We start from the raw sequence: 22568 nt of genomic DNA on the forward strand, positions 1-22568 counted from the left end.
CATTGCCAATCTAGGGAGAACAGTAGCATATACCATCGTATATGCTACTGTCCAAGTCCAGACAGCACTACTCATCTGGCAGCACACCAGCCGGATTGATAGACGGTCTGTATATCACATGTACGGACTGTGTGATTGAGGAGCTGTATATCACATGTACGGCCCGTGTCCGACAGATGGGCCTATCACGAGAAGCGTGTGCCGCACACCGTTTCTGACATTTGCCAAATACATTCAGAGAGCATGTTGGGACGCATCTCGTACCAACAGTGACAAAAACTATTTTAAGACCCAGCTGATTTCCAAATTAAGTATCAAAGCAACATGCTTTCTGGCTTTGAATGCTAATAAGAAATCATCTACATGTTTAAGAAAAGGCAATGGTTTCTCCCTGTTGTTGTACAGCAGTTATTTTATTGTTTGGTTAAAAATGACACTGAATGTCGTCATTCATAGTTACCCGTCCGTTTCTCCTTAACCCAGATCCTTCCCCAAATATAGAAAATGACCAGGTAATATAGACTACCCAAGCGCTCAGACAGACGTTACATCTAATGCATTAAAAAACAAAGCAACAGGCCAGTGATGTTCAATCTGTGGAACGGGCTGAAGGAACAGAACCAGAACCAGAACCAAAACACTGAACCCACTCCACAGAGAAACACCTGATTTGGCTTTGCTTTGGTTAATGTCACCGTTGTCAGTGCTGAATTATAATCCATTAATTTCAAACTCAATCTAACACAAAAACAAAGAGGATGCATATTAAAAGGAAACAGGACTAAAAATATGCAGGATGGTGTGGTGATGGAACACGTTAAAAAAATAGTGAAAAGCAGAAATATGACAACACGAGAGGGACACGAAGTGATTATAATTTAATGTTAATTAATGTTTTGAATGGAGAATGTGTCAGGCGACTCTTCTCTCCACCCCACCCCCAGCCCAAAGTAAGCACCAAAAGTTGTAACATCAAAATGAGGTACTCAATCACACAAAACGCAAGTAAACTTGTACAGATTTGTTTTCGTCACAGCAAGAATTATATTTTTTTTGTGTGAAACATAAATTTCAAGATCTGGGTTAACAGTTAAACCAACATAAAATTGGGGGTGACCAAACACAGAGGACCAAAAGAGTACCTCCTCATGGAATTCATAATCAGAATAAAAAGGACTTCCAAGGTGGGCAGAAGAAAGAATCGAACGACGGTGATCTCTAATATGATCTTTATGCTGAAATGGGGTATTCCTCCTCTTAACTTCATAAATGTCCTTTTGATTCAGCAAGTTGTAGAATTTATAGAAATCCTCTTTAATAAATGTGCAGTACGAGTATTAAGTGTCCATACTATACAATATCCTCGTGGGACAGTGGACTAGAGCAGGGATATGCAGGGATGCCACGCTGGATTTTACCCCCCAAAAAAAAGTGAGTCAGCTGAATCGTCAACTTAAAACGGAAAACAATTTCCAAAATCTAAAGAACGTTATTTGAGAAAAAAAATGTGCTTTTTTTAAGTGCCCACAATGAACTAATACAAAGATTCCATGTTCCTTCTGATGCTGGTATTTTCCTATTATGCAAGTTCTTTAATAACCGCATGCATTATATTAATGGATAAGGGTTTATATACGGGGAGGGGAGAGGGATTTTATTTTAAAGATGAACCGTGATTTCTGTGAAATCAGAATCCTTAATTTCAAATTCTGTTTTGCAGAAACATAGTTCTCTCAGTCTTAAGTTTGTCCTCTTATTTAAAGGTTTGCGTGGATGTTTGTACAGTTTCCTTTCTGAGTACTTCTGTAAGATGGCGAACGATGACCATTTTTTAACCCCCCTGTGCATCTCCGTTTTGTCCAGCTGGGGGGGGGGGGGATACACACTCGTGGATACTTTCCCCTTCACTCATCGTCGTCGTCCTCGTCTTCCTCGCCGTCGGAGAGCGTGGGGCAGGGCCGGATCTGCCGGTAGCCGTCCAGCCACTTCTCCACCATCTGGGTGACCAGGGGGTGGTTCCTCCGGCGGCAGCTCTTCTGCAGGGCCACCAGCACCCCGCCGTCCGTCACACAGCAGTCCAGCCAATCACGCAGCAGCTTCTCCTGCTGCTCCTCGTTCCCCAGCTGAGGAAGACAACGCACCCGCTCAAAACGACGCCACACTGAGGATCGTTACGCTCTTACACTCCCACCATGAGGTCACTGCATGACATCACGTTCAATTCGGAGATGCTCTCATCCAGTGAGTTACAACACAGGAAAAACACGCATTCACCTGACTTATATGAGCAACAGACCCCGAAACAACGCTCCCCAAGTAAAGGCGCACTGTCACTCAAGCACTAGAGCAAGTGAACTATACTAACCAAGAACGAAAAGTACAAATACCAAATTCTAAAACTACTGTGAGTCTATACACTCCAGGTGCATCCAATTCATGAAACCCACAGAGACAGAGTCATGCTCAACAAGCAGAGCTCTTTGCTCAGAATTACTGTTAATCTACGACTATTTCAACTAATCTCATTAGGCCACTGCAGCCATGAGAACTTCAAATCTGGATTCTTCTGACTGAATCTGGCTTTCAATATGGAGGGCAAATATATTTATAACTGTAAATGGACCTGATTTACAATTTCCCCTGTAACTGTTTATTTGAGAGGTCACGTATTTCACATTTATCAGTGGGAAAAGCAAGAGGGAGGCAGGACCATGACTTTTAAGGGAACATTTGAAAAGGTTAAAAACGGTTTTCAAAACAACATTAATGGTGTCATGAATGGTTTATCTTGCACTGGATATGCGTTCAATTTACACTGAAGGCATTCACACATTTATTTCTTTTGGATGTCCATCTTCCTCTCTATTTCCCAGCTTACAGCTGAAACGCACTGGATGTTTGAAACATTAAAACCTTGTTTAGCTTCCCAGGTTCATGCAGGAGCGCTCACCTCTTGTGCAGACAGGAAGTGTATGTGTAATAACTTCCTCTCGCTGTCCACCAGTGGGAGGAAGGTGACCGTGACATCATCGTCAGTGTTGAGGTTGGCGCCGGCGCCTCGATTGTCGTAGCCTTCGTTCTCCATGGCAACCAGGGCGGAGAAGTGGCCCCTTGTGTAGCCAAGAGCGATAGGGCTCTTCCAGCAGAAGCTCCGTTCCCACAGCAACGGCAGGTACACGCCTGAGGGGATGGGGGGTAAAAATGTTAGATCCAGTCCAAGAGGGCTTCTGGGACTTCAGTGTTAGCGCTTGATTGAGCTCTTCCCAAATTCTGTGACCAAGTTAGAGACCCTGCAAAATCACATTTTTATTCACTAAGACGCTAAATACTGAAATGCACCTACTTTTCCCCCAAATCTATAATCAAATATGTCACTGCTAAACATGAGAACCAGAGGACTGACTGTGTCAGTTCAGTAATGGATATTCATGCCCACTTCTGATTGGCAGCTCAATAATTGGTTAAAACATAAAATCCCATGTTACTTATGCAAGAAACAAAGTCTCCAAAAGAAACTGTAGTGAGCCAAATTCACCTGCAGTGGGCAGTATAAAAGCTTTGGTACAGTAACAGTGTACAACAGAACAGAACAAATACACGCAGTCCAAAAAGGTCTTGGAGCAAAGAACACTGAAAGAGTCATATTTGGGGAAAAAACAAATGAAAAACCTGCACACTTAACTAATGCTCCACAGAGAAGTGGTAACTCTTTTTTTCCCACCACATGGCCATTCATGTTTTGGCTTTCAACAGAAGCACTTAAGTAAACTTTTTTCAGCACAAATAACTGAAGCAGAGATGAGAATCGGGGGACAGATCAGACTGCAGTTTCCTCCCCCCGTTTCCCGGGAACAATAGCCCAGTGTGTGCCCGTGCTGGAGCTCCTCGCTGGTCGTTTGGAGCTCTGGTGGCAGAGTGTGTTTTTAAAGGGGGTCATTTAGGAGCCAGGCTGCTTTCACAGGGCCTGCTTTCTGATTGGCTCACTAGGATTCCCATCCCCAGGTGCGTCTTATTAAACTCTCTTTAAAACATGCAGGGCAAATTTTAAAACTCTGAGTGCCCTGCAGCATGGATCACGGGTGAATGTGCTAAATTCTCTGTAAGAACATACATGAAGCCGCTAACTTTGAAAATGATTGTAACCCAGCATTTAGCTACAAATGAAGCCGCTAACTTTGAAAATGAGTGTAACCCAGCATTTAGCTACAAATGAAGCCGCTAACTTTGAAAATGAGAGTCCCCCAACATTTAGCTTCAAATGAAGCTGCTAAATTTGAAAATGAGTATACCCCAACATTTAGGTTCAAATTATGCCACTCACCTTGAAAACGAGTGTACCCTAGTGTTTCGCCACGGAAACTCTTGTAATACTTCACTCCGTAAACTATGATTGGTCTACGAAGAATATGTGCAAGAACAAAAATATGAGTCTGTTCCAGACTGGCTCCTGGCTGCAGGGAGAGAGAGAAAGAGGGGGAGGGAGAAAGAGAGATTTAATATAAAATAATAAATACCAACAATTAGCTCAATCACACATCACATTTATACAATACTAAATGGAGTCTGGTTTGAAAACGATTCACATATTTAAATGTTCAGTGAAAATGGACTAAAATATTACACCACACTTAGATGTAAACACGCTGACAGTACATTTCCATGAACTGGACCTTAAAGCTCGTTACTGCTCTCAACCAGTTTTAATTATTTTTGCTAGATTAAAAATTAATCGATTAATTATTTTATAATCACTTGTCTTATCTGTTCCGTGAGTGACAGAATTCCCTCTCATCCCTCTCTATCTCTAGTAAAAATCTATTTTATCATTACGCAGACAATGCTTTTAACTTGTTAATCGCCTGCTGATGAAACACTGCACAATCTCCGAGGACGAAGAGGGCACAGACTGCGGTTAAAACTCAATTTGGGAAACGTGCGCATTTTATGTCTGCACTTAAACCCCGTAGAGTCTGCAGATTAACCGGTCTTCAGCCAGGGAGCGAGCGGACGGAACGGAGAGGGCTAACTGAGCAGAGCGCCATTCCCATCCAGAAATAATTAGCAAGCTAACGAGCAAACGCCGCACAATTTGGGCAAATTGAATAAGAGGAAAAACAGCAATGGAGACGGAAACAGCTGCTGACTGGTACAAATGAGTCATCGTCTCATAATTGCGCGACTGTGCATCAAGTAAACAGAAAACAGATTTGGAGCAATTACCAGTTTAAAGAACAAAATGTGCGCCTGACCCAGTAGCCAGCAGCGTGTGAAAAGGGATTTATGCTATGCTGCACTGCCAGTGATCTCCAACTCTATACTGGCACCAGTTCACTTCAGGAAAGACCGGTCTGTAAAGAGCCTCTGTATTCAAATTTCAGAAGACTACAGTTAAATTACGCTTTGCATGTCCCCCGCGACTGTGGCTACCAACAACCGCAGAATTTAGATCAAGTAAGAATCTTTCAATTGTTGATCATGTCACATTTAAATTGTTTTCTTATTAAAACAACCAGCGCATACTGGATTAGCAGACACGTGCTAACCAGACATTAGACAGACAGATCTGAAAAAGATTCACAGAACCAGTGAGACGGGTAACATTAGAGGACCGAGTCCCCCGTCAGTGTAATTAGCCTTGTTCCTGTCAGTTAGCCTTTAGAACAGCTGAACCAACATGGCAGTGCTGTAAAAGTCATACACAATGCTCTGCTCCCATGTCAGAGGTGCTCTCAAAGGCAAGGGCTTCTTTCATCTCTTTCTGAAGTCTATGTAAAGTCCACTGCATTGGCTCACGTCATGCGTTTAGTGTGTGTGTGTGTGTGCGTGTTTAGTGTGTGTGTGTGTGTGTGTGTGTGTGTGCATTTAGCGTGTACTGTTTTGTGTGTGTTTACTGCGTGTGTGTGCATGTGTATGTTTAGCATGTGTGTTTTGTGTGTGTGAGTGTGTGTGTGAGTGTGTGTGTATGTGTGGGCGTGTGTGCGTGCGTGCCTGTGCATGTTTAGCGTGTGTGTGCATGTACGTGTGTTTAGTGTGTGTGTTTAGTGTGTGCATGTGTGTGTATGTGTGTGTATGCGTGTGTGTGTGTGTGTGTGTGTTTAGTGTGTGTGCGTGCACGTGCGTTAGCGTACCTGACTGGCCAGGGACAGGATGAAGGCCCAGTCCTCCTTCCACTGCTCCTCCCGCAGAGAGAAGTGCAGGCCGAAACTCTGCGAGTACCACGACTCCCACTCCTTCCACCGCATGTAGAACCTGCAGCCAATCAGCACAGCTCAGTCAGCTCATCCACCCAATCAGAGCCACCGCGGTCACACCAGTACAGCACAAATTATTCACCCAATCAGAGCCATCGCTATCAACCCAGCACAGCACATCACAGCCAGTCTGTTCTTCATTAGCCACCCAGGGGGCTTTTCTCTGGCGCAGCTGTCCCAGGCCTGCCTTTGCAGAAAGCCGAATCCCAGGGTAGACTGGGAAGCGCACGGCGGAGAAGCGGTGTGTAAAACGCGACGCACAGGCGCACTCTGGCCGCGGCCGCGCCCTCACCAGTGCGAGCAGTCGTGCAGGCTGTCGTGCAGGGTCTTGCGCAGGACCGAGTCCTTGTCGTAGATGCCCCAGGTGGCCTGCAGCACCGAGTCCAGCAGGCAGTCCCCGGCGGTGCGGTTCCACAGCGCGTACAGCCGGCTGTCCAACCGCGTGCACAGCTCCAGGGACCAGTTAATGATGGGCGACTCCTCCTCCAGCTCTGCGGGGTGGAGAACGCATCGCTTACACGCCCATTCACTTCCTCCGACCAACCGGAACGTTCCCCCTGCGGCCTGCTTTAGACGGGTAAGTGGGTCACATGGTGCCCCGGTACCTCACGCCAGCCGCATCAGAACGCTCCAGGCAGGGACGCGATATCCAATAAGCCTACATCCTAAAACTCTATTGGCCTACTTACACCACGAGCCAAGGGATTGGTAAGGCCTCAATTAAAACTGCTTCAGTTTGCCGCCTTTTCTTTATGGGTAACATTAATGCAAAGGTGGTGCCAGTTGGTCATTTTTAAATAATGGGCGGGGCTCTTGTGACAAATAAGTGTCAAAAAAGTTAATTTGGGGTCTTAAGTGTTATTTTAGGTGCCCTCCTACCTTTCTGTACGTCCCGATCCAGCACTTCATCGAAGAGTTTCTCCTGAACTGCAGGGGGAAGGTCTTCAATATCTGCAATCAACAAACAATGGTTTTCATTTAAAAATATATAAAAACAAAATAAATGTGTCATGTACAATGTCCATGAATGAACGAGGCAGGCCTGGTCTCTCTAACTGGCTTCTGGCCATGCTCTGGACCTGAGTGCAGGCTTACTGAAGTAATGGGAAAACAGGCATTTTTTACACATTCTCCCTTTAAATCAAACCCTGCTGCTAAAGCAAGCTAAATGTTCACCATTGTTATTTCACTGACAGTTCAGACATTTTTGGCCAGATCAGTACAGCAGTTACTTCTCCTGTGACTTCACATGCTAATCATTTCCAGAAGTGAAACATACATTTCCGCAGGAGGGGAAAAAAAACGAAAAAACAAAAACTTGTTAATGGGAAACTAGAAATTTTTAGTGTTGTCAAACATTTTTGCCCCAGCTGTGTAACGTGCATGCTAAACGCTCGCGAACACAAGGCCCTATTCTCTGGCTCAATAATGAAAGCATTGTAAGAGTTCGGACTCTTGCAGGACAGAAATGCGTTGTGGTTGAGGAGGCGTGGCGGTGTGGGCGGGCCGGGGGGGCGGGGCACCTGCGGGCAGGGTGAAAGTGACGAGGTCGGTGAGGAAGTAGCAGGCGAGGTCGCCCTTTCGCTGGTGCAGGGAGGCGGCCACCTCCCTGCGGATCTGCTCCGTCAGCTCGGGGCACACCATGGCCGGGATGCACTTGGCCGCCTGCTGGGACACCTGGGGGGGGGAGAGACACGGCAGTGAGCCCCCCCTCTCGCACCCCTGTCTGTGTAAGGAGGGCCCTTAACCCTTTAGGGTGTGAGATCACAGATGTGTGATTAGAATATTCTTAACTGAACATTCTAATGCTGATGTGATAATCACTTCTGATAATCGAAAGCAATGGAGTTCTAGAACACTGACTTAGAATTTTGGGGGGGAAAAAACATTCCAAAAAAACCTACTCTTAACAGGGTTAAAGGGCAGGGTGCTTTGTGCCTGAGACAGCAGACTTTTCAGACAGGTCATTCACTGGTTCAATGACACCACATAAACCTTCCAATAAGAGCAGTCACCACAGGAGAGACTCTTCGCGGTTTAGGCTCAACCGTATGACCTTCTAATAAGAGCAATCACCGATACCAGATCAGAGGAGAGACTCTTCATGGATTAGCTTGGGGATGCCCAACCCTGTTCCTGGAGGTCTACCATCCTGTATGTTTTCAGTCCAACCCTAACAAAGCACACCTCATTCAACAGCCAGAGATCTCGTTGAGCTGCTAATTAGTAGGATCAGGTGTACATAATTAGGAATGAAATCAAAACCTACAGGACGGTAGATCTCAAGGAACAGGGTTGGGGAGCCCTGATTTAGCTTCTATTATTCATTTAGAGCTCCCTACCCCCCCATTAGGGCTAACAGCTGCTGGATTACACTATGTATGGTGGCTTTAGCTACAGCAAAGGCAACTGAAAACACACACAGAAATGCTATTTTGCAGCACCTTCATGAAGATAATGGCTGGAAATCCACTTGGGTCTATATCACTGGCTTTCTACCACTTTTCAAAGGCAGAAGTTACAGACTCCCTACCTTTCAGCACCTGTGTGTGTGTGTCTGCCATTAAGTACACCTGTTAGACTGCTATTCAATCAAATTTCACTGCTTTCATCCCCCTTTTCAAAAGACCTGCCTCAGAACACAAAATGAGCACGTTGGCACAGACCCAATTACTGGATATTCATTCTCCATGGCAACTATTTATAATGTGGCATCAAAGGGCAGATCACTGACGTGGCAAGAGATAAATTAAGAGCTCATTACACCTGGGGAAATGCAATTTTGCTTAGAATGACAGGCAGTAATCCTGGGGAGGGGGAAGGATAGCTTGCGAAGCCGTGGTTTGTGTGTTTTCACACTGAAGACAAGAAGAATGGGCAGAAGACCTTCCAGGCACTCGCTAATAATCATCTGCCAAACTGGCCTAATCCACTCTGTGCCAACGCCAGCTCCTAAGGGCCAACAAGGTAGCAATTTGAGTAATCCCGTATTTACCGCTAACTGCGCGAGCCAACCCAGCTAAGATCCAGGAAGACATACTGTAGGCACTCAGGCTGAACAGCATTACAGAGGGTTGCTTCTTCAGGAGGCTGTTAGTCTTACACGTCCTTCATCCCTCCATAAAATCCAGTTTTCTCTTCAGTTTTAAGTATCAAAATTATAAATGATGGCCTTTTCTGATTTACTCTAAATGTGAAGTTAATAAGCCACCTTTCCAGCATGTCAATCAGGAAAATGGTGCTACATGCTATTCTGGTGAGCCTTATATACTCTGTAACAGGAGTGTATCTAGTCCTGGAGGGTCAGCTGGTTTCATTCAGAACTTAAGTCATTAATCCAACCCACTAGCAGGCGAAAGTGTTCATGCACCTTGGTTCAAAGGCCTAAACTGGCTGCTGACTAAAAGGAAACTACAAAAATGTACAGTGAATCTGGTCCTCCAGGACTGGAATCCAACACTGCTGCTCCATAGCATCACCATGGGAACTCAAGCTAACTGAAGATGAACTACCAATCTGAGGGCTGCGCATCCCTCTGTGGGCGTGTCAGTTTCGGCAGGTGCCCTTTCTCCCCTTGGCTTTACCTCAGTGAGGAGCACAGCCAGCATATCCTGCCTTTGGAAGCGAATGGCCAGGTGCACCAGGGTGAAGCCATCGTCGAAGGCCGAGGGCCGGTTTAACAGACGCACCTCGTCCGCCGTCAGCTGCCGTGCAATGTCGCCCCCCGATGACTTGTACGTTTCCACGGCGGCCAGGTCCCCCTCCACCACACCTGCAGGACGGGAAGGGGCGGGGTCAACAAGCCATGCCCGCACGCACAAGAGGCTCAGACAGCCAGGCCCACTCATACATCACAGTCAGCCACGCCAGACATTGTTACAGACTGCCCAGACGATCGGCCCCTCGGGGGATTTCCATTCTCCACGATTCTTAACTACAAGAGGTTCCAGTGAGTAACAGGAGTTTCCCAGGCTTCTGAACGTCTACTGAAACTGCACTTGGTCAGCTACAAACCCCTCTACAAATTTTCACTATACACATCCCACTAGAATGCTTCAATGCTAGCAGCTGGCATGTGGAACTTTCAAGGATAAGAATACAGAGAAGACCATCCGATTGGTCAACAGTTATACCTATGGCAACGCCCACAGACAGTCCAAAATAACTCGCTCATGATCACATGTAGGTTATGAGACGCCACACGAGTCGTGACACCTGTTTTGACAGTCATGGGGTCAAAAACATAAAGCCCATTGTTTTAAAGATCACCACAGAGGCCCTGTCACGCTCCTCTCAGCCTTTGTTTACGAGAACAAAAACACATGTCTCTAGACATGGTTTGAGATCATTTTCACAAATTTGTGATCAGCTTCATTTTCATCTCCTTGGCGACTGCCACTGTATAGTTGAGCATGGTACTTAACCTGAACAGCACCAGTAAAAATACAGATTTATAAACAGATAGTATGTTTAAAATAATATGAAAGATGTGTTCAAAAAGTTGCTGTGGATAAGAGTGTAGGCTAAATTCCTAAATATAAAGTTTACGCCAACGTGCAATATGCATCGCTCAAAAAGAGCTAATTTTCTTCAATGTTCTTTACAAGCTTTTTTGTTTTTATTTTAAAATTTAAATATTTATGCTAGCCATCATGAAGGCAGCTATTCAAAGCAGCGTTTGACTCCAGTGACTCCGTTTAAAAACATGCCGGTTCTTCGCCCGAGCTACTTTGCCAGCGGAGAGTTTTATAAGCCCACCTGGTTCAGCTGTTAGAGATACTAATCACACTAAATCCAACAAAATGCTCCATTTACTTAAACCGCTAAATTAGATTTGTGTTCGGTCTCCACTGTGCATCTGCCAGCGAGGGGCTCGCGTAGCAACAGGCAGTCAACAGCTGAACGGGGGCTCCGCCGTCAGGCAACACAGAACCGCGAATCGCGCTGTAATGCTGGAGGATTAGCGCAAGTTTATCCGACGCTGTGTAACCCATCCTGCAGCAGGGGACAGACACAAAAATGAAGATGTGTTTTCACTGACAGACTCGCCGCTCTCTTTCCAGCTTCAAGCCATCTGTGCACTAGCGATGATACATTTTGACCAGCAAAAAAAAATTAACTAACAATGTTGTTTTTTTTCCACATGCATGTGACCATTTTAAGAAACTGTAGCCGGAGAGAATTTAAAGGGCCAGCCCTCCGGAGCTTTCAAAGGGTCCGAGTAAACTATGCCTTCCCTTTCCTGACGCTGATAACAAGCGGAAACGAAAAATAATTCAAGGGCTAAACATGCTAAAAGTTGGGCAGGGTAAGTAACATTCCTGGTATGCGCTAGCCACCATTTTATGGAACGTCGACAAATAAGCCTCATATCGCATGTTGTGCTTTATCCTGGACAGCCATTGTTCAAATGTACAAGCAAGTCATTATTCAACAACTACCAGGGACAGACAATGAATCTCATTCAGTCGGTCAGGGAGCTGTGGGGTCCTGTACCCGCAGGGGAGGGTTTGTTTGGCTCTCCGGTGCTATCAGTCTGCTAATATGTAACCGGAATGATCCCGGCCCTCTCACACCGTGAGGACGCTCTCTGGGTTTGCCTAACCTCCGCACCCAACTTCCACAAAACGAGCGGTGGCAGTTTTATTAGCCTTTTTGTTACACACCTTTACCTTTTATTTCAGACAGAAAACATATAACGCAAGTGGAATAAAATGCCAGAATGTTTTGTAGACATGAGTGGGAAAAAGAAAAAATTAGTGTCAAAAAAATTAAAATAAGCACCCCAAGTTGCTTTAGGGAAAGAAAAAAAATTACCTTTGGACCTGTTCTATCAGGTCTCTGCAGTTAAGAGGCCCATAGAGAGTTCTAGAACATAAAACACAGTAAAGTGCTGGAGTGGGTGTGCCAGTGATTCAGAAACCTGCTGCATAAAGGAAATACATTTTACGAGCAGTTGGTCGACCAAATTTCCAGAGTTGCGTAAAAAACATAAACCTTTTTAACGTTTTCCAGAAAACTGAACATTTGCTTCAAGCTCCAAACGAACATCTGTGTTGAATAATTGCATTACATTATTAGCCTTTTAGCATGCGTGTGCCCACCAGCATGTGGAACGCTTTAGCATTCCTTCCTGGGAAAGGCAGTCCACTTTGACCTAGCTGGGTGATAGAAGTGTAAAATTCTGAATCAGGCATCATTCCAGAATATCCAATAAATGCTTAACAGGGTCAGATGTGGTGGCTAAGGGTGGTATTGCACATGGATCGTCCCAGTGTCATGCCCCTGAAATCATTAGGGAACTGTTCACTCTCTCTGAAATCTGGACAGTGCATCCTTGAAAGACATTCAATAACATTTGACATAGACCTTAAGTATACCCAAACCGTGCTTGGAAAATATTCCCTAAGTCTGTCCACCTCACCTGTTTTGATCTTTAACCGCACAGATCAAAGGGCCCAAAACTCAGCTGGGTTTGCTGTGCAGTGACTAGCTTTGAGATGAGACTAGCGTGGGCAAACCCTGCACAGGGACAATGCCTCGCTCTCCAGTCCTGGCTGATGCCTGCTTTCAGACCTCTCTCTCAGGCTCAGCTCAGCTTACAGAGAACCGCCCGAGCAGCCGGCCAATTGCTGTAAGGGACGCGAACCTGAACGCAGGTCATGTGATCGCCCCCGTGGGCCTCCACCTCAAAACGCAAGCAAGCTGTCCGGCCCTGTGGGCCGGAGCCAGAGACGCAAACCCGCCATGGCGCCCCGTTTCCTCCGTGTGACCCGGCTGGCACTGCGCCACAGAGCACAGCACCGAGCATTACAGCGGGAAACCGCAGCACTTCCTGAAACAGAGCAGCGGCCGGGCCGGCCCACTCGCTCCCTTCGGTTACCATTCAAACTGAACCTTTTAAGTCACGCCAGCACTGCACGGACAATCATCAGAGCGAAATTCTGAGCATTTCCCATCTCAGGAACCAACAAGTGCGTCACACGTACAGGAACAAGAAAACTATTTACACAGAGATGCGCTGTTACTTTCTCCCACACACACACACACACCACGCACTACAAAACCAAGACTGGAAGAATGAAAAGTAAATATACATATATATCTTTAAATGAAAAACCTATTAAAACAAGTATTATCTAGACACTTAATATAGAACAGTGACTATGAACAATAATCAATTTCTTTCTTTTTAATTCTAGTCTAAAAACCCCCTTCCCCCATTTCATTTCATCCAGCTGCCTTCCTCTACATTCAAAACAATGCTTTTCAAGACCCCCGCAAAAACTTATCTGACCGAACAGGCTAAATACAAGCTTAAAGGGGCTTTCCATTTGACTCGGTACTTCATTATAAGCAGGCGGAGCACAGAAGAGCTGTTAGTGAAGACAAGGCTGCATCAACACAGCGGGATCCAGAATCCCATGAAGAAATGTGTGAAGATGGGTCCTTAACTATCTTTCTGGCATAACTGCTGGACTTTGCAGTTCTGAGACTGATTACCGCTCTCCAGGGGTCAGCTGCCTGCTATCAGAATATCAGAATATGACATTCCTAAGGCCAGGACTGAAGTGCAACGCATGAGTAAAAGATGAGCAATAAAAGTTGACTGAAAGTGGTTTTTAGGTTAACTTTAACCACTGACGCACGAACCTGTTATCAGCTGCGGTGGTTATTCATTGCAATTTCCATGCATTTCTGTAAATACGTGTACGTTAACTGCAGTGTGGGTGATCAAACAGAGAGAAAGAATAATGTAGACATTTGAACCAGTGCATGCATTAAAAACATGGTTTTAGCCATACTGCTACGGTCAGTGATCATGCGCAAATCTTCCATTGTGGGATAATGATTAGCAACATGCTCATGTTCCTATCTCAGAAATGTAGAATGTCTAACCGGTTCCTGCAACAACCTTTGACTGCATTTTAAGGTGGTCTGCTAGAGATACACACCAGTGAGGCCACTGAACTCCTGCTCTGGTTAAACAACCTTTCAAGGACAAGAGAAACGCACCTAGAGTCCCAACATGCCCAATGTGCTGACGAAGACCGTATAGCACAAAGACACAATGCATTAGTCAGTGTAAAAATGAATATAAATATGACACTTCTCTAAATCTTCATGCACTGAAGAGTGCAAGCTTCCATTGCCTGGCTCTGAAAATAGTTTTGTCACGGCGTTCCAAATTAACTAGGCATGACACAATGGAGCACGTGCCAAAGTCAACTGAAAAGAAACTTCTTGGTTACTCATATTTCAGAAACTCTATGGGTTTTGGAAAAGGATCTGTGGTGAAAAGGGCTGCATATTTTTGTTGAAGGATTAGGGCTTGTGTAACGTGAAATGCAATTACATCCATAAATGGGCTACTTCTGCGAGACACGCGCTCGTTCGCCCAGTTTTCGAACCCCAGGTAGACTTCCTTTCAGACGCACACTGCTGCAACCGCGCGGCCTGCAGATATTTCAGTGCTGCGATCAGGTTTCAGTTCCACTTTATCGTTTTAAAGGAACTAAATTTCATACTTCACATTTTTCAGACTGTACGCATTCCTCAAACTAGAACATCGTTAGACTAAACCGACACTCGCCCAACTGCAATTTTTCTGTTCTGAATGTTGACAGAAGTTGTGCAGCGTAACATGAAAGGCACCCTAATGTTTTGGTCCAGGGGAATGGCAGGCATTCGGCAGTAAACAATTCCAATGGGCTCACTGCGGTCTGCTGGCTGAAGAGGAGCTAGATAAAATCCCTTCACAGTGCTGACAAGAAAAGGAATGAATCATTTCATCTGACACCAGGGAGCAGTTTGGTAAGAGGGTGCCCCCCCCCCCCCCTTTAAGATGTAAAAGAAAATATGGACCCAAATTCATAGCTGGCACAGTTCTACATGTAATGTGTTTAAATGTAATGAGAATACTTGTTTAAAATGGTCTTTTCTTTTAAAAAATGATGTTTATCTTTTCATCCTTCGATTCTCCTTGTCCAGACTGCCTGTGTGTGTGTGTGTGTTGTAGGACTGACTCTGTGTAGCCTTCCCTGGGTAACTATTGATTGGCTGGCAAGAGGGAAGAGATGGAATTCACTGAAGAAGTTTACTGAGAGGGTGGGGCCTATTTCTTGCCTTTCCCTTCCACTATTTACCAGCGGCTCTCTGCTGCACAGATTGACACAATTATCCATTACGCACATTCTTCCCTTGCACATAAACATCAAGGATAGAATAACAGCACACAGCAGAGAATGAGAGAGAGGGAGACTGTTTACAGTAGAAAGCAGCGTAGACACCTACAGACCCAACACACACACACACACATCCCAGGGCGAAATCACGCAGCCCGTACAGCTGCTGGGACGGAGGTCAGGACTGCGTGTTTGTGGCGGTTTATTCTCGTCTCCTGCACATGACGGGAGTTATTTTTACCTCAGGTGGCTGAGGGCAGGGCAGTGCCTGCAGCCAGGCCTGGAGATTTAAGGGACCCGGGGGCACCCACACGCCCGTCCCTGCTGCCCACTGCCACGGTAGGGGCGGCTACTTCTCTACATCGGCCACTTAACTTCCCCCTACTGCTGATTACCTACACAATCCCTGCATTCTCCACCCGCTTTCATTCCCCAGGTCATCACTACAGAGCACAGGTCTCAGTTCACCTACCCGGTCAAATAAAGGCTAAATATTTATTTCCAAACAACCACACAGGCCAAATCCCCCCCCCCCCCCAAGAAAAAAAATAATTAGCTTATTTCATCACCCCTCCACCAATCATTCCACTTATGGAGTCACTAGAAGAGCTCTAGATTTGTCTGCTCTGCTTGCAGGCTGGCTACTCAGTGTATAGCCTACATGGCCAACCATGGCCCTGGACCCACATGATTCGCCAGTTAGGGGGAGGGGATTTGATTTGGTCAATTAAGTTGTGAGTGACAGCAAGGACCCTTGGCAGGCTGGATCAGGGCCCTCATGTCGTTAAGCTAAGCCAAGGAGACTGCCGTTCGAAGGCTGGGAGAGGTGAAGATTTGAAGACGTGCACTCACTGACGCTGTCAATCTAAAAACAGGTCAAACCGCAACACCACCACCGTCAGCCATCTTCTGCCTCAACTGCGAGCCGTGGGCTGACCGTACGCCCGTCTGCGGTAGAACCGTGTTTACTGCCCGAGACCGAACACGCAGCAGACGTGATGTCATTCGTGTCACGCCCTAGCGTGGTTAGGGCCAGTGCATCTTCAGCTCAGTTAGGCACTGTGGTGATGTTCACACACAGTTAAAACGGGCTGAGAAACCAAGTGGGGGTCTGACCAGAGAGGATCATTAGGCAGAAAAAAAGGCAGAAAAAAAAAACTCATTCTAATTAAAAACATGTACGCGCAGACCATTTAAGTGCCACGCTGACGTCTCTGGCTGGGGTTCTTACAGGAGAAGCAGGGAGCTTCCCAGCCGCACCGTCCAATGTGATTTAACGCATTCTGCCCCCACACCGAAACGCTTCGTAAGAGCACAATGCCATGTCAACACTGTCGATCTATGTACTGTGTTGCTATACTGGCTGGCTGCCAGTTTCAGCCCCGCCCACCCCACATACCCCAAACCCCACACTACAAATGGAGCGCTTCAGTTGGCGGTTCACATTTCTATTTCCTGTGCCTGTACACTCACAAAGAACAAGCTGCAGGGCCACGTCTCCAAACCGTTTTCAACAGTAAAAGGTCAGCTTTGGGCTGAGAGTAACTACCAGAGTCGGGTTTTACAAACAGGCCACATACTTAAAGACCTTGGTCTTAAAGACCAATGCATAAATGCTTAAGAAAATTTTTAAAAATGTTATGAAATCAGTAGAGGAAATCTGAGGAAAAAGAAATACTCTCATGCTATTGCGTGCAAATTCATTGAATGCATTTACAGTGCCACAGGACTTTTAATCTAAACAAACAGAACACAAAAGGGAAGGTGTGTAAATGATTATGTACTGAAATGCTCCAGTGACAATCCATACATAACAGCAGATCATAGTGGTAGTAAGAGAGAATACAGCCACGATGGTGACGTTGCTTGCTATTTTGGATCCGTTAAAAGCACATTTTTGCATGTGTAATATGTACACATGGACATGTCAACATGGGTACTGAGGCGAGTAAGGCTTTTTCCCTGCCACAGGTAAACTCACCTGCACAAGCATTGAGAAACAACCAGTCCGTTTTCCTCATTCTGTTCTTAATCTGCTTTAGCTTTTTAAAGTCCACCTCCAGCTCCTCCCTGGAGCCCACCGCCCCGTCCGCCAGCTCGATCCTCTGGAAGTCCATCTTGAGCTCCCCCTCCCTGGCGGAGGCGGGGGGCGAGCGCCTCTGGCCCCCGCTGCAGCCGCCGCCGCGCCGGGGGGCGCGGTCCTGCTCGTTCTCCGCCTCGCCCAGCTCCACGGGCTCCGGCCCGCAGGGTTTGGGCCGGTCGCACACCACACACCTCTGGGTCTTGGGCCAGTTCTGGTACGTGCACGTCCCGCAGGTCCAGTGCAGCGCGGGCCGCGCGTTGAGCCGGTTCCGGTCGTTGTACTCCTCGCAGGGGTCCGGGGAGGGCGGGGCCGGCCGCTGAGGGGCGGAGCCCGAGGTCTGGGGGGCGGAGTCGGTGGGGCTGCGGGCGCGCTGTCGCTGGCACAGGCACTGGGTGCAGCGGATGGCCCGGGGCCAGTTCAGGTAGGTGCACATGTGGCAGGACCACTTGCTGCTGACCTCGCCCGTGCCGGACGTCCGGACGCGGGGCCGGGCGCTGGAGTCCGGGCAGATGAGCAGGGTGCTGCCCCCCTCTGGGCTGGAGGGGTCCCACTCGCGGCAGGTGTCCAGGCCCGTGACGCTCTTGAAGGGCTCCTCGGTGATGATGGCCGGGCCGGGTTTGGGAGCCCGGCACATGGTGCACTTGATGGCGGACGGCCAGTTCTCGTACGTGCAGTACTCGCAGGACCACTTGCCCCCCGGCTCCGTCATGGTGGAAGGGTCACCCGGCGCCTCGCAGCCACCGTCTCCAGAGCAGGCACAAAACAGGCCGCTGAAACAGAGGAGCATGCATATTCATGAGCGCCTGCATAACCACCAGCCCACACGCATGACACTACACTAAATATGAGGCCAGTGCAGATAACCGCTTCTCCACTGGGGAAGGGGGGAGGGGGTTGCCATTTTAAAATTAGGATGTGAAACCCCCACACAGTACCAGCAGTCTTCATTTCAGGTAAACTCATTTTGCGGTTAGGAGATGAAGCATTTCGTCAAGCACCTTGAGAGCTGAACACATGAAACACACTATATATTTTAATAAAACCCTAAAATAAACTAACTTGGAAAACTGAAGCGGTACAGATAATTCTGCACTAAAATAATTTCTCCAGTCTTGTTGTAACCCTGCTCAGATCAACTTCATCTCTAAGCCAAATAATAATTGAATTATTTGGTTAAGAAATGTTCTTTTATATCTTGGTAACTTGAAAAAATATTTCCTCCTAAACATTTAAAAACCATAAACAAACCAAACGGACTAAAGGTGGGTTCACACTAAAAAAATGAAGAGTCCCAATCCACTTCACAGACCAAGCTGCAGCCTAAATCTAATCAATATCAAATGAGACAAACCCAGCATTACAGCTAATCACGTTAGGTAGGTGGAGCTGGTGGACCATGTCCAGGATAATGTCTCTGAGAACAATACTGGCTAAATGCTGTCACCTGCTTTCTGTTATTACAAGTAGCACTTCATTAGCTAGTCAGTTATTTATAAAATATAGCTGCAGGGTTCACAATTAGGTTCTGACACCTTGACGGCATCACTGGCATACTTCTAGTCAAGTCTAATAATTACATGCTAGCTGCATTAAAATGGACAGAGAACACCCTGCCAACTTAGCAGATCATAGCCAATACGTTCACTGGCTTTTTGCGACATTGTGAAGTGCGATGACAATGCATATGACAATGCAGCCAGATATACCCAGCTACAGACGGCAATGCCTCGAGGGAAAAAAATAAGCCTACAGTCAAATCCAAAAGCCAGTGTGAAAGCTAACCAAACCAGTTTCAAACTGGCGGTGGGGTTAACATCAAATTAGCATCCAAACACACTGTGGAAAAGCAACTTAAAGCACTATCACACAAACAGTACAGGAACACACAGGGGCAAACAGGAATGTAATGACAGCCATTTACATACCGTTAACTCACGCTGCTACGAAAGCCAAGAGTGTTCTTCAAAACTTTATTGGTCTTTGAAAGATTAAAGGATTAACTTCACACTAAAATGAATCTTGCAACCTCATCAGGATAAGGAAAGACAACAGACAATTTAACGGTTGGCAAAAAAACAGTTGCTGAAAAATGACTTACATGAGTTCCGATAAGTTGTATTCAGCAACATGAAAAATGACACCAGTGAAAGCAACCAAAATGACAGTGGTTTTACATTACATTACATTACATTACAAAATGACAGTGGTTTGAACCGATACAGATCTTCAGCAAACCAAAGCCTGTGTGTGAGGTTAGACAAAGTAAATTCTTGTAGGCTATTTCCTCCAATCCACAAACTGCTGGAGACTAAATCTGTGTTACCTGGTTACTGGGGCACAATGAAATTAAATACCAGGGCAACACACACCACATTGGCAGGATTCATTCTAGCTCAATTTAAGGCCACTGCAAAACACAGTACTGTGAAAGTGTTATGGTGTACACAGCAAATGTTTATATCATATTTCAGTCACTGAAACACTGCTGTTCCGATCTTACAGAATACTTAGAGTAAAATGTGACGTTATGACAGCGTGTTCATACTTCATAGACTGATAGCCCAAGCCTTATCTCACACCATTTTAAAAATACAGTTTGTGAATTCTCTCCACCTTAAAGTGATTTGAGGCCATGTCAGTTCTGGCATTCTGAAGGTCAGGAATAGGTCACAACCATTCCCTCCAATAAATTTAATCCTGACGCCGAATCATCTGCAAAACTTTGAAGGTGGACACTATTACACTGGACATACAGCTGACCAGGTGTGTGGATAATTAGCTGTACGGCTAACATATTGTGCAGAAAGTCGAGTTACAATACATTGCAAAATATTGATATTCTTCTTGCAAAACGGGTTTGAAAGGCTTGAAAAGTTCACAAACTGCCATGAACATCAGCCTTTTGTCGTGCAAAGTTCATCCTCACACCACTGAAAACATAACCCCACCTTCGTTTAACAGCCATTTCTGGCCTCCCATTTCTACATGCACAGTGCATACAGCTAAAGTTAACTTAAATAGCGGTATTGACCTAGACTGTGGGCAGAATACACAAAAAAGAATGTTGAATATGCAGGCCGAATCCTTCCAACAGTTTAGACCCTGTGTCACAGTGTCACTTTCTGACTGCTCGCGTGTAACGTTACATACAGACAGTTCATATCATTTCCTCAGCCTGCTGTGCAAGACAGGGAAATGATATGCACTGAGCTTAAACTTTAAGATTTACACACTGTGGACTATCATCATGTTTAATCAAATATCGCTGGATAAATAAATCAATCTTGGGCATTTTAAGTAGCCATTTAGTGGTAGCAAGCAGCTAGCGGATTACAAAAATAGCTAAATCAGGTGCCTGGTTAACGTTAACTTTAGTAAAAGTTAGGATGGTAAGCAGCTTTGTTCAAATAGCGAAGGAAAAAAATTGGGAGAAATAATGTTACTGTAGCCGACTTAATCACTACACAGCGTTTTTAGATGGATAATATTGTGCGACAGTGGAACAGAGGAAATTGCACTTGCCATTTGTCTTATCAACACAGATATAGCGTTTGGTACCGCCAGCTAGCCAGACATGCACCTTAACTTTACTTCAAGCAATTTACTGGAAAGAATATATATATATCAGAAACATTTTGCAAAAACTAAAAATTGAGTCGTTATTAATACGCAGCTATCTTAACCACATTAAACTCCAGTATAAAGTTGGGACAGGATTATTTCATAGCTAACAATAATTATAATAGCTCTAGCTAATAATTACAGTAAATTAGAGAGTATTAAAAGCTCGCAATAAGATCGCGTTACTTATAATTACTGTAAGTTAGGAACTGTATTAAAAGCTAGCAGTGAGATAACGTTTACCATAATTAGTCTACTGTAGTCTAGCTAGTGAAGTTAGTTGCAGCTGTTAGTGAGCAAGTTATCGATACGTTGTGGTAACATCCACCGTTAGCCACTCTCAGTAAAGTTATTAGCCAGGGTCATTAGCAGGCGAACATCACGGACAGACCGCTAGATAACAGCTTCTCTCGAAATTCAGCATGGGGATGGGAAGCTGCTTTCAGGTTGCCCGGAGTGTGAGCTAAACTAATGTTTGTGGCTACTGTGACTGTGGCTGGTGCTGGCTAGGCAGTTAGCAAGAGGATTGGATGGCTGGATTGTTAACAACTAGCTTGCTACCTCGGAGTCTACTTTCCAATGTCATGCAGCTAAGGTTAGCTAAATGCGGACAGACAGCAGCACTTACTTTGTTACTTTGTAAATGTGTAACGCTAGCTCACCAACCAGAAGTAAGTTGGTCCCATTGATTCCCGAAATTGATAATCGAGTAACTTGGCTAGCTATTTGAGTCGGAAATAGCAGCAAACTCGAACACTAGCTGACCTATCCAGCTAGCTGCCCAATTTACGTAATTTGTTATTAGTCGTTAGCAATGTGTGTTTGGCAGCCAGAGAGCGATCAGAGGCCTTACCCTTTCCTGTGTTTATATTCTTCACCCTGGCGTTCAATCACAACAAACCCTCCGCCAGCTGCCCGGTCCCCAAGTCCTGTCGGGATTTTACAACCAAAATCCAAATTTCACTCGGATTATTTAAAGCCCTTCTCTGATTTCATGCTTCCCCGTCTTTTCCCTGGACAAAGACAGCGGAAAGGGCTGCCTGGGAAAGGGATCCCCTTTCCGCCTCCTTCTCCCCAGGTTTTTAAATGATTTTAATCCCCATTTTCCATTCTGCCATTCCGTCTATATCTCTAATGGCGGCGATGGGGAGACGGGAGAAGCCCAAATAAACCGTACCAAAGGAACGGGGGTACCACCTGGAGCAGCTAACAAAGCTGATTGGATATTTTACTGTGCGATTCACACTGGCCTATCACAGCCTTGTTCTCTCCTTACCAATAGAAATTGTTTTCTTCAAAGATATTTTACGTTGAAAAAGCAGATATGAAACAACAGCTCATAGTCGCCGTCTTGGCTCAAAAGGTGAATTTTAACATGCTGTATGTTTCCCATATACAGAGCCGCAATGGCGTTCGATTCACATACTC

At 45.7% G+C, this 22568-nt stretch overlaps 1 protein-coding gene across 4 annotated transcripts; it reads right to left on the reverse strand.

The window, feature by feature from the left end:
* Nucleotides 1–392: 392 nt before the first annotated feature.
* Nucleotides 393–22345, reverse strand: zranb1b (zinc finger, RAN-binding domain containing 1b). Of its 4 annotated transcripts, none has more exons than XM_035400403.1 (10): nt 21994–22345; nt 17418–18289; nt 9941–10023; nt 7775–7928; nt 7131–7202; nt 6544–6742; nt 6129–6249; nt 4322–4451; nt 2951–3180; nt 393–2123 (listed from the first exon to the last, which is right to left on the reverse strand). In XM_035400403.1, exons 2-10 carry the CDS (start codon nt 18226–18228, stop codon nt 1905–1907), a joined length of 2019 nt encoding a protein of 672 aa, XP_035256294.1. In that variant the 5' UTR covers nt 18229–18289; nt 21994–22345; the 3' UTR covers nt 393–1904. The 4 variants fall into 4 exon arrangements, with proteins under 4 accessions (XP_035256294.1, XP_035256290.1, XP_035256292.1 ...); XM_035400399.1 differs by having other exon boundaries at nt 9836–10023; XM_035400401.1 differs by lacking the exon at nt 21994–22345 and adding an exon at nt 19618–21976 and having other exon boundaries at nt 9836–10023.
* Between the last annotated feature and the right edge of the window lie 223 nt (nt 22346–22568).

The sequence above is a fragment of the Anguilla anguilla genome, chromosome 18 (genome assembly GCF_013347855.1).
Source record: "Anguilla anguilla isolate fAngAng1 chromosome 18, fAngAng1.pri, whole genome shotgun sequence".
NCBI lineage: Eukaryota > Metazoa > Chordata > Actinopteri > Anguilliformes > Anguillidae > Anguilla > Anguilla anguilla.